Source organism: Triturus cristatus, chromosome 12, assembly GCF_964204655.1.
Source record: "Triturus cristatus chromosome 12, aTriCri1.1, whole genome shotgun sequence".
In the NCBI taxonomy this organism is placed as follows: Eukaryota; Metazoa; Chordata; class Amphibia; order Caudata; family Salamandridae; genus Triturus; species Triturus cristatus.
The window spans coordinates 490,076,419-490,089,449 of NC_140595.1; the positions used below are offsets into that span (position 1 = coordinate 490,076,419).

Here is a 13,031-nt window from a genome sequence, read left to right on the forward strand (position 1 = left end):
CTTTCTATCGGAGAATAGTCTTCTGTGCAGATCGCAGTGATTCTGTGTAATTCTGTATGGTGCAGCTTGACAAAAAATCTAATTTATCCATACATGTAGGAACTCTGCAAATTGAAATGATAACACGCCTAATTACTTTTTTCAGTTGCTCGAAGAAAATGATCAGCTGATACGGTGCATTGTTGAATATCAAAATAAGGGAAGAGCAGTCCAGTGCGCTCAGTAAGTAACTGCTTTAGAATTCAATGCTTTTCTTTTGCTTCTTATCTAAAGTCTTATCTATCATCTACTGAGCTTTTTTTCGTGGTTCTTAACATTCTGAAATGGGTAACTTGCATTCAAAAGTCAAGGAGTGTAGGGAGGAAATTTAAAGTATCCCCTGGAGCCGAAAATATGCTCAACTTGTTTTTGAGGAAGCATTTATGACTTTGGTGTAGTTCACATGTTAATATGTTACAACTGGCTGAGAGTATCCAAAGTAAACTGTTCTCTGGTACAACCAGACAAAATGAAAAATTAACATCGACAAAGCCAATGGTTATCATCTTTATTCAGTGAAGATGTTCAGATGTTACTTCTGTGAGGCTTTAGTTCGTGCCCACAAAGGTATACAGTCCTAACCAGTGTTGTTGGGGGTATTCACATTCAACCTGCCAAAGTTGTAAAAGTTTCAATGTAAAGAAATTCTGGTCCTAGTCTAGCTTTTTGTTAAAATGCAACGGGCTCGTCTGGTTGAATATTTAGTAAGAAACTTATGTTTTTTTGCTTATTCTTGAGAGCTTTGAACTAACTTGTGCTTATTACTGCTTCACAAATCCCTTCCTTAGTCTCAAAACTGGCTGGATTCGAACAAGATAAAACAAGCAATGGCATAGCCAATAGGTCTCGCCTTTGGGACCTTATATTTGTTTAGCCATGCAACAGTTGCATACCTAAACACTTATAAGGTCCCAAAAGCGAGACCTATTGGCTATGCCAAGCGGCCGCAAAAGTTAAAGTGATCGCGATCAAACATCAAAGCGGCCGCTAAAGTGAAAGTAATTGCGGTAAAAGTGGCGCCCGCGCACATGCACTGTAGCTCTAGGCTGGCCTGGTAGCACTTTTTGGAGCCCTCTCAATAAGTCTCGCCAGACCAGCGCATGCCCTGGGTCAGGCGAGACCTACAAAAAAAGCATTGGCATAGCCAATAGGTCTCGTCTTTGGGACCTTATAAGTGTTTAGCCATGCAACAGTTGCATAACTAAATACTTATAAGGTCCCAAAAGCAAGACCTATTGGCTATGCAAAGCGGCAGTGCGGCCGTGAAAGTGATCACGATCAAACATCAAAGCGGCCGTGCGGCCGCGAAACCGAAAGTAATGGCGGTAAAGCGTGGCGCGCGCGCCCTCGCACATGCACTGTGGCTCTAGGCTGGCCTGGTAGCACTTTTTGGAGCCCTCTCAATAAGTCTCGCCAGACCAGCGCATGCGCTGGGTCAGGCGAGACCTAACAATGTCTTGAGAGTGAAAGCTGACATTTCTCTAAGGTGCAGAACCTAAATGTTATTTCTTCGAGTCTTTTTTTCTTTTCTTTTTTTTTTTTTTACAGTTGATTAGTGGCCATGTTTGCTGTGTGCGCCTCCCACTCTAATTGTCTATAGATAACTAATTTTGTGGAAAAGCTGTAGAGTGACAAAGTTGAGGTTGTCACAAAAAAATATAGAGCACTACAAGAAGACAACCTGTTCTAGCAAACAAAGCTTACGAATAATTTCCAGCCGTCGTTTTCGCAGTCTGGAGACCGAAGGTATGAATCTACTTGCCAAAAGTTATCAAATCTTTGAAGGAAGCAGCTTTTTTCCAAAAGGAAGAGCATTCCTAGGTAGTCAATTGCCGGGTAGATTCAGTAGTTCTGTGAACAAAGCATCTGGTCCTATGATGCCCAACTTCAATGCCTCATTTGCATTGCCCATCCCTCCTTGACAATATTGCTGTTGTGGCATGCCTGGCATCCTTCTGCCTCTTGCTCTTATTTTTTTCACCATGTATTTAGTTCATGGAAGGATTTCCGTTTTCAGAAATGGGAAGATGGACAGACAAGGGGGGTTCCGTTAGGATTGCAATGCACACATTATTGGCTCTAAAAGTCAGCCGATTGTTCCTGTTTTTATGTCCCATTCTATTCCTATCGGAAAGGCGGAGTACACGTTGGCATGTACTGAGAATTGATGACAAACCTAAAATGAGCATTTATATGTATGTGTGACGAATTTTATGAAAAGTTTGTTTTATTAAATATCAGTGGAGCAGTGTGTAGGCAATAACTCGTTTCACAGATTGCAGTATTATCCCTTGCAGTCCGATGCTGGGCCGAAATAACCCCCCATTGTGCTGGTTTCAAAGCATATTTTGAGCTTCTAAAAGCAATAAAAATTCCTTTTCTTTTGGGGGAAAAAACTCAGCAAAACCATCATAATTAAATTATTTTCCAGAATATACAGATTTTTCATGTTTTAATACTCTGTGCCCACTGTGGCTGGCTGCCCTGCCTGCTATAAATGCAGGAAATGGGTTGCATAGTCTTTAGTGTATATTTTGAGTGTAGTGTGCTTCAAGGTCTATAGAGTTTGTACAAAGAAGTCCCTTCTACATTTCAAAGGAAGAGGAAGGCTCTCGGAGGCAGCATGGCCTGCTCCAGTGTAATTCAGCATTCTAATGACTAGCTTGGCATGCGTATAGGAGCTCCATGATAACACAGAGCAAGCATTGGCATAGCCAATAGGTCTCGCTTTTGGGACCTTATAAGTATTTAGTTATGCAGCACAATATCCTGGTGCAACAACATTAACTGTTGCATGGTTAAACACTTATAAGGCCCCAAAGGCGATACCTATTGGCTATGCCAAGTTTTTTTTTTTTTTTTATGTAAAAAGGGCAAGCAGTGCTTCGGCTGCCACTTGGAGGTAGAGAGAGAGAGGTGTGTATAGAGATCGAGAGAGGTGGGTAGAGAGACTCGAACCTGTGACCCCAGTCCTAGCCTCAAGGCCACATCGGGGATAGAGGGAGGAAGGCAGGCAGAAGCCATATAAAAGCTCGGCTCAAGGCCCCAACAGGACTTCGAGCTGAGCCAGAGTCACACTTCAGTCTCAAGTAGTCAATGGCTCAACCATATCTTAACAATTCTGTGCCATTTTGTGTTTAGGAATTAGGACACTAATGTCCTGCACGCCTTGTACATATGTGAGTGTTCGGAACACATATGCTCCTGACCAAGGACGTGGGCCCTTCTTGAGTTGTTTGGTATTTTGAGCCAATGCGTTTGTGTGAGGTGGGTCCTGCACGTAATTGAATACATACTGTTAATTGTGGTGTGCAACTATGCATTTTTAGGACTTGTGACTGTTGCTGCTCTGTAGTGTGAACCTCTGGGGCTGCTAGTGCGACGCAAGTGCCTCTTATGCTCATCTTTATGCAACACTGATTCCTCTCCACACCCAGGGGTGGCGTGCTGGGAAGTTTCACTGTAGCTTGAGTTGTACTGGCGTGAAGAGTGTGCGTGGAGCTCCGGTGTTTGTAGTGTGGGTGTGACATAGCGAGGTCAGTAGACAGGGCGAGGTTAGTAGCGTGGTGATCTGTGTATTCAAGGCACTTTTACTGTGATTCCCTCTTGTTTGAGTATAGCGATGTTGGTACCGCATAGATGAGTGTGCAGGTATGGATGTGTGTGGAAGTAGTTTGTAGACACAGTCCGTGCACAGAAGTCTGGTATGGATGTGTGTGTGTGTGTGTGTGTGTAAGTAGTTTGTAGACACAGTCAATGTACAGAAGTCAGTTATGTATTTGTGTGTGTTTGTGGAAGTAGTTTGTAGGTACAGTCAGTGCACAGAAGTCGGGTATGGATGTGTGTGTGTGTGTGTGTGTGTAAGTAGTTTGTGTGCGGTGCGGGACAGAGTCAAGCCAATCAGAGCCCCCAAAAGCCTAAACGCCCAGAAACTCCATTTAAGCGGCAAGGCTCGGAGTACCTCGCAAAAGATGTGGCGGAGACCGGTCTGGGGAGGCACGTGTTTGTTCCCTTCAATAAAAACTCCAGTTGCAAAATTAGAGCACAGACCAATATAAAATGACAACTAGAAAGATCCCATCTACTAGCTCAGCTGCCTCAACAGCTCTAACGAACAACCTAAATTAGAATACTACAAGAGCCAGTAACTACTCCACAGGCTCCTAAACTTTAGTATTTAACTGTATATCACCCAGGGACAACATTAGCTTTACAGTAGGTGGACGCAAGATGGCTTCAAGTTGTCGAGCAGTCTATAGCATATAATACATGTACCTAACTGGATAATAAAAAAAAAAAAACACACTTTGAAACACCAGTCCAAACCAGTGTTTTAAGTGAATCTGCTGAATGAATACTGAACACATACGCACCGTAACCTGGTTTTATATGAACCCAGGTATTATTCATCTCAGCAAGTACGATTGTCTACAAAACGGGAAATCAATGGGTCAAATGAAAACATTAACGCCCCATTTTCTCAACCAACCTCAATTACCAAGACCTTGCTAAGTACTACAGGATCGAGTCCAAAGTTCCACCTAGGATGCATCTCAGATAACCTGCTTATTTCAAGTGTCAAGGAGGAAATATCATTAACACAAAATTAAGCAAGGTTTCAACAGAAACCAACACTTTTTCTTTTAGGGAGAATTCTTCTTCTGCAACCTCAAGTTCCTAAAATACTATGTAAGAAATACACAAATCATAGCCGCAGAAATGGACTGCTTAGTACCTGTTACAGAGGCTTGCATTCTGATACCTTCTGCACAGACCACAATAAAGCTGATGATCTCAAAGCCCTTTTTCTTCAAATATGTGAAGTGTAAAACCTTTTTAATAAACCCCACCCTCCCCAAAACTGCATACATTCTCCCAAGAATAAGCTACGTAAAAAAAAAACGTTATGGAAGAATGCTAGCCAGCAGATTATTAACAAAATGTATGAAAAATGCTAATTAATTCAGAGCAAGTTTAAAGGATACATCTTCTTCCCTCCCCCAGTAATACTTAATATGCCTATTAAAAAAACATGAGCTACCTTCGTGGAGTGAAAAGTATCATCACAAACTGTATCTTTCAAACGGAGTTTCTGATCGGATCAAACTTGACAAGTTGCAGTGTGGGCTTCAGGAAAAGCAGCAAACTAGTTTCAGCGCTTCCATTTCCGAGACCGTAAAGTAAAGGCTTTGCTTGCCCAGGACTCCTTTCCCTTGGTCACTTTTCCGTCGATACCAGTCAAAATGTATGTAATCTGTAAGGCTAAAAACAGGATTGCCCAAACACCCTGACATCAATACACTATATATTATTGGGTGTATGCTTGAAACCGCTTCTGACGCAGTGGTTAGAACTAAAAAACACAAATTTACTTATCGGTACATGGGGCTTTCAGAGGACATAAACCACCATTACGGAAAGTTCACCCTTCTAACAATCCAATGCGGTTCCAACTCACAGGAACTCGAAGAGTCACTGCCCAATAAGACCGCTTCAAAGCAACCACCAGTGCCACTGTCATTGCGCAGTGATGGGGTGAGTGAGATTAATTGAACTACGGCATATTTTGCAGCAGCATTTAGCTTTTTTCCAATTGCAACACAACTACTGTCCCGGCAAATGTTTCATACCCACAGGTTAGTGCCTGAATAAAGCGATCGGCAAATGAAGTGCGACTGGTTCTGCCCACTGTGGTCTGATTCGGTTGAGCCACAAACCGATTTGTTGCGTTCCAATTTACATGGGGGGGGAGGGGGAAATGCTACCGCCAGCCACAGCTTGCAGCGCATGTGCGCGAGTGGTGTGCACGCAGCAGTAATCCCGCCATATGGCGCCTCTGCTCAAGCCCGCGCACATGCACTGCATGCTGTAGCCGGCGGTAGCATTTTTTGAAGCCATTCTTACTTAAGGTCTGGCCAGACAGCGCAAGTGCTAGGTCAGGCGAGACCTAAAAAACAGCATTGGCAAAGCCAGATCTGGCATTGGGTGCAAGCCTTCTGCCTGTCAGTTATTTTTTGCACTGTTTTTTTTTTAAATATTTTTAAAACTTTATTATTGTGCCAACTGCTGGGTCGTTGTTGTTTAAAAAAATAAAAACATTGGCTAAAACTACAAAAAAATAAAATAATAATTGGGTCTAAAAAAGCATGCATTGTAGCAATCCCTGGTACTGAATGGAACTGCATTGTGTGCAGAGGAGTTTTTTGTGAAAGAGCAGAATGCTGTCACTCAGAGTAAAGTTAGCCAATGGCTGAAGTTTGGCTGACCATTGCCCCATGCGGTGTGCTCCATTGGTCGGACTAAAAATGTGAATGACACAACAGACCAGTGGATGAAGAGGGCAGGATGGAAGCTACTGTAAATTAGCATACGACATAAAAAAGTTAGTGAAATCAGAAGGTCCTGACTAACACTACACCTAAAAACTGTCTGCTATAGCCAATTGTTTTGTGTGCTGCTGTAGAGATCTAATGAGAAAACAAAATCAAGCACTGATTTGAAACAGCCTGCCTTCCTCAGCAGTGCTTTAAAATGAATAATAAAATGCAGTACTTCAGTATACAGTAGCGCTGCATCACTAAATGTTGGAGGACTCCATGTTTTCCAATGCATCCTCTTTCCACCTACATTATCTTTGTGAAAATTTAGCTTTTTCCCTTATAAGACTTTATAATGTACCAAATGGTAATTTACAAGTAAGGTCCATATTAAAAAAGATTAAAGAATATTTAATTTGGTAGACTACCATACGAGTCTGCAGCAGAGGCCTTCTCTACAGCTAGAATGCCGTGGGAAACCTTGAGTAATGTACAATAGAAAATACTTTAGGGGTAAGAGATCAACTCGGGTGTTAGGGCACCAGCTCTTAACACAATGGTGAGGGTAGAACATTCTCAAATGATTATTAAGGGGAATTTACTTCAAAACAACTTGGGATATATACCATCCCATTATTTTCTACCCTGTTTGTGCCATCATAGACCAGTAGGGTCGTTGTTAACCATGGTAACGTTGCATGAAAAATAAAACATTTTTGCGTATCGTTCTCGCATATTCTTTGCTCTTTATATAATGGAAAAAACACAATTCTTTAGTTTGGATTGTTACATAACTTTGTTTCTATTTTTGTAGGTACCAGCAGATTCTGCACAGAAACCTTGTTTATTTGGCTACGATAGCAGATACTAGTCCGGGTACGCTACCAAAAAGTGTCTCCGGGGATTAATACAGAAAATACTTGGCACAGTAAGTTTTTATTTTGTGTCCGTTCCATTATGCATTTTTGACTATACGTGTGGTTAGGGAAGGTATATATCATACTGGGAAATGGTTTAACTCCATAGTAAACGAAATTGGAGTCAGGCAACTGCCTATCTAACTTACAAGCTATAATTACGCCTCCCAGTTTTCCGTTTTTACTCATTTTTCAGATATATACACACAGAAAACAATGCGTTTCCTGTCTATTTTTAAAAGAGGAAAAAATACTTAATATTGTGCTTCTTGTGAGTGACTCTCCATGCTTTTTTGTGAATTCCAGGACAACAGCTGAGCAGATAATCCGCATAGGGATTTAAAAAAACAGGTTAAGAGTTCCTTAAATACATACATTTTGTTGAATATATTTGTAGTATATCGCTAATATTTATCTGTGGGAATATGGTTTTTCTATATTTGGCTCCAGAATTGGCTAAAAATGCGACAGGCATCAAAGTATGAGTCCATGTTTATCAGTTAAATCAATGTAGAAATATACAACTTTTGACTCCATTTATTATGAAACCTCAAAACAAATCTGGATAAATACCAATAGGATGGCCAAAAATAAATATGGACAAATACAGGTGGAAATGGCAAAATAAATACCATAAAACTGGGAGCCCTAGCTATAATTTAATCATGTGTCCCATTGACTGGCAGTTGTTAAAGCCTTTCTTTACAGGGATCGCACCCCTGACTGGAGACCAGGATCACCCTAAATTGTTTCAGGGACAACCCTGTGTGTCTGTCAGAGTTCTTGAAACTTTTTTGGGGGAAATGGGATTCATCCGAAATCATCAAAAAGCTGTTTCTGATCAATGTCAAAGAAGCAGTCGGAACAACTCTGGCTTAAACTATGCCTATTATTTATTGAGGTAATAATAGAGGTACTTGATCACTTAGCTGTGTTGGCAAAACATATCACAGATAAAAAATGCTTTCTTCAACAGTTGTTTGAAAATTTGCCTTTGCAATTAAAGGATATTCCTCTGCCAGTTCTGGACCGTCACACATACCTCCATCCAAGCCGTAGCCAGATATGTTCCATACATACTTTCTTGTAATGTTCCTTCTAAGCGATTTATGACTCAGACAAAACAATTATTATAATTGTCCCTATGCTGATTCTGAACAAGTGCCATTTCACAATACAAACGTGTCTTCAAGGTTATATCAAATGCCAACGAGTCTTTAGATTTATTACCATGTTCTACAACTAGATAGCTTATTCTTTAGCTCACCTTCCCTGCACTTTTTTGCTGGATGCCATTCGATTTTGTTTCACCTCTTTTTAAAGGGGCATGTTTATAAATATTTTCATCTTTCACTTAGCTTTTAAAATACTTTGTCTCATTCTTATGGGCATGCTCTTCAGATGGATACTTCTGATCACAAATTCCTCACCTTGTGAATACTCCCCGATGACACTCGACCTGGAGATCTTTCTCAGCACAAAGAACAAAAAGAACTATTCATGGACAGAATGCAGAACACTGTCATACATTCACCCCAGTACAGAGATCTGGGCCTAAATCCATCGTTTTTTTGCTCACCATGCCATTCCAGTTTGGACCCAGCCATATGCAAATCAGTCTTGACCCTGTGCCCAATGGGAACAGTCCAGCCCGAACTGCCAGGCCAGGTCCTCCCTGGACTGGAAACAAGCATCCTAGGACTGGTTTCGAGGTTTCACCCCTCTTCAGCCAAGATAGCTTGATTCCAGTGGCATGGAGAGCACGGGACTCACGTCTGAGCATACCCGTCCCACTCGGGGTGACAAATGCAACAAGCATTGGCATAGCCAATAGGTCTCGCCTTTGGGACCATATAAGTGTTTAGCCATGCAACAGTTGCATAACTAAACACTTATAAAGGTCCCAAAAGCGAGACCTATTGGCTATGCCAATGCTTGTTTTAACTGCTGCAATCTATTGAAGCCTCACGGAGAACATCAAAGCGGCCGCGAAAGTGATCGCGATCAAACATCAAAGCGGCCGCGCAAGTGAAAATAATCGCGGTAAAGCCCGCGCACATGCACTGTAGCTCTAGGCTGGCCTGGTAGCACTTTTTGGAGCCCTCACAAAATGTCTTGCCAGTCCAGCGCATGCGCTGGGTCAGGCGAGACCTAAAAAGAACTATTGATGGACAGAATGTAGAACAATCAGAAGATCTTTCTCAGCACTACTCCCACTCACCAGCAGGTGGTGGCATGTTCTGTGTCTGCTTCAATCTGCCCCAAATGTGACATTGGAGCACTTATAAGAGCTACCACTGTGCAATAACGTCTGTTCCTTTCTTTCCACGCTTTTGGGCACAGATCCAGAACTTGTCCACAAACTTTTACCTCTTCTCTGATGAGCTTTTTGTTCCAAAATGAATTTTCAGTGTGCTAGGGACATTTCCCCACCAACAACTACAGAGGGATATGAACGGTCACAGATCAATCAATAAGTGTGTTATAAAGTGCACCTACTCACCTGTGAGGGTTTCAAGGCGCTGGTGCTACACAGATGTATGCTACTGACCCCCATAAGGTATTCCTCTAGTGTCTAAGGATGTCGCATGACTGAAAGGCCTCTGACTATGCCCAATAAACTCCAAGGCGAACTAGGAAACTCTACATTGGTGAACACCGAAGAACGGTGCGCAAGACCCGCTTCCAATCTAAATTGATATTGCACACCTGCACCCTCTCTTGAGGTGGTTCCTGCGAAAGATCCTCCTTGCATTCGAAATCCTCAGGTGCGTCTAAGAAGATGAAACAGAATTTTTCTTCGTCATGCTGTTCTTACTATGTGAAGTTGTGGGGGACGTCAAAGTGCATTTCTGTCCTGATGTCCTACTGAGGACCCGATTTCACAACTGATCCCAATCCAATCGGAGTTCCTGGGTCAGTCATTGAAAGCTAGAGGCTTTCAAAGTTGCCATGCTGCGGATCTATGGCACTCTCCTGGCTCCCTCTGGGCTGTAAACTACTGACTGCTTAGGAAGGGCAGTCAGTACCAGTGTAGTGCTTTGGCACCATGCGTTGATGGGACGTCTTAAGCTTCATTAATGGGTATGCCATTTGATGGCACCTGGCTCTTCTGAGTCAAATCATACTCTGCCCTGGAACGCTTCAAAGCAAGCAGGGCCACAGGGAATTCCTGCAGCCTTTCTGCAACCGTGCAGCACTGTCCTCAGCAATTTTGTATATTTCCGTGCTTTGAAAGGTGTTTGACACAAAGACAACACTGAAGCCCTGCACTCCAGCAAAAGAGCCCTAGTCCTTTTGAGGCCTTTGAGCCAGCTAACAACGTCCAGTCCCTCTTGGGCAGCGTACTGCTCAGTCCTATAACCCTACCCCCCACCGCTGCAGCTTCCAAGATGCTTAGCAACTTGCCCTCAGCTACACATGACCACCAGGTTGGCTCCAGGATAAGTTATTACTTCCATGGCCGGCTCAGCATTGCATCAGAGTTCTGGGTCCCCCAAATTGTTTCTCAAGGATACCATTGCTGTCCTAGCCGCTCCATATTCCACCCACATCAGAGCAGCTTTCGGAGAACCATTTGTCCAATCTGCAACGAGAAATCCAGGCTCATAGACAAAGTTGCCATAGAGCGAGTTTTGGCATCTAAAAGAGGGACAGGATATTACTTTTGTTATTTCTTGGTGCCAAAGAAGGGCGGAGTCCTTCATCCTTTTTGAGAACTCTTAACTTCCTAAAAAAAAAAAAAAAAGGGGGGCAAATTCAAGATGCTCACATTGGCTTAGGTTCTATCAGCCCTGGATCCAGGAGACTGAATTGCAAGCTGGACCTTCAAGACGGACAAGTTACTTACTTTCGGTAACGCCTTATCTGGTAGAGACTTGATCTAGCCGCAGGTTCCTTACCTTAGAATTATCCTCTGGCGTCAGACTGGATCTGGAGAAATTCTTGTGAGAATTACCCCTTCGTGCCAGCAGGTGGGGTCGATCGGCCCGGTGTGGAGTCGTCCACGTCATAAATAACGTGCACGGTACCTATATAGGTGCCACCCCAGCACACTGACATCAGTTACTTTTCACAACTTTCCACGTCAGGAGAGCGGAGCCATGATGAACACTGACCACTGGTGTGAAAAACTAGGCCCTTGAAAGGGAAGCCCTGTCCCTAAAAATTAATCTGCAGATCGTGGAGGATGGTTGGGTCGGTAAGGAATCTACTTTTAGGTAGAATCTCTACCAGATAAGGCGTTACCGAAGGCAAGTTACTTGTCCATATGATGGAATTTTATCCGCAGATTCCTTAGCTTAGAAAAGAGACCCAAGCAATAACTCCCCTGAGGCGGGTCTGCGAAACAATGTCATATCAAAAGGTTCTGCAGGACTGAACGGACAGAGTGCCCATCTCAATGGACCGGACTCGTCCAGGCAGTGGTGTTTTGTGAACGTGTGCAAGGAAGCCAATGTTGCTACCTGGCAGATGTCCAGGACCAGGACTCCGCCTGCTAACTCAGTGGTTGCAGCCGAGTCTCTGGTGAAATGAGCACGCAAATCCTCAGAGGGTTGCTTCTGGCCAGTGCCTAGCAGATTTTAATGCAGAGCACGTTCCATCAGTTGATGCTTTGCTTATGCACAGCCTTTCCCTTCTGCCCTCTGATATACTCCACGAAGAGTTGGTCGTCCACCAGGAACTATTTTGTGTGGTCAAGGTAGAATGACAATGCTCTTTTTGGATCCAGTCGGTGAAGTTGCTCCTCTTCCTTAGAGGGATGTGGTGGAGCATAAAAAGTAGGCACACTGATGGACTGGCTTACATGAAAAGGAGTGGCGACTTTCGACAGAAAAGAAGTTCTAGTTCACAAAACCAGCTTTTCTGGATAGATTTTCAAGAATGGAGGCTTGGATGACACAGCCTGAAGATTACTGACCCTCTGGGCAGATGTCATTGACACCATAAACGCAGTATTTATGGTAAGGAGCATGAGAGGATACATTTGCAAGGGTTCAAAGGGAGTTCACACCAGGAATGTCAAGATGAGATTAAGGTCCCAGTGAGGCATGATAAAGTGAGAAGGATGAAACCTGTTGCAAACCTTTCAAGAATCTATGTACAATAGGAGATTTGAAGAAGGATCGCTGGTTAGGCAACCGCAGAAAGGCTGAGATAGCAGAAACATAACCCTTTAAGGTGCCCTTAGCAGAGCCCTGCTGGGCAAGAGAAAGCATACCAAGACTAACCTGAGTAAGGGGAGCAGAGAAGGGCTCAACCTGCTTTCCTGCACACCATGCCACAAACTTTCCCCAATGGCAGGCATATACTGTTTTTGGTGGAGGGACGTTTGGCTTCCAGAATAACATCATCGACTGTGGGCGGAAGGTCGAAGACTGTCAACTGTCGGGTGGAGATCCCTTCCCTGCTGCTGCTGCAACAGCAGGTCCTCCCGAAGGGGCAGCCTGATCGGCAGACTGATGGCCATGCTCGACGGCTAAGAATACCAAAGTCTCAGAGCCCAGTCCTGAGCCACAAGGATAACTTGGGCCCAGTTGTTCCTGACCTTTTTGAGTACTCTGGGCAGGAGTAGTATGAGTGGAAATCCTGAGCTCTTCTCAAGACAAAGTGCCTCGGAGTGAGTCGCCTTGGAAACTCTTGCATGCAGAACTGCTGTTGTTGCACATTCTTGGCAGTGGTGAAAAGATCTAACCAAGGCTATCCCCACTGCTGAAAGAGACCTTGCACCACCTCCGGATGGCGACACCATTTGTGA

At 43.5% G+C, this 13,031-nt stretch overlaps 1 protein-coding gene across 2 annotated transcripts in view; it reads left to right on the forward strand.

Moving 5' to 3' along the window:
- The window catches only part of SS18L2 (SS18 like 2), an 88,545-nt gene that overhangs the window by 53,778 nt on the left and 21,736 nt on the right, over positions 1-13,031 (forward strand). For both annotated transcript variants that reach the window (XM_085637879.1, XM_085637880.1), the window contains exons 3-4: positions 146-222; positions 7,171-7,284. In XM_085637879.1, coding sequence (XP_085494005.1) covers positions 146-222; positions 7,171-7,264 — 171 coding nt within the window. In that variant the 3' untranslated portion in view covers positions 7,265-7,284. The remainder of the gene's footprint in view (positions 1-145; positions 223-7,170; positions 7,285-13,031) is intronic.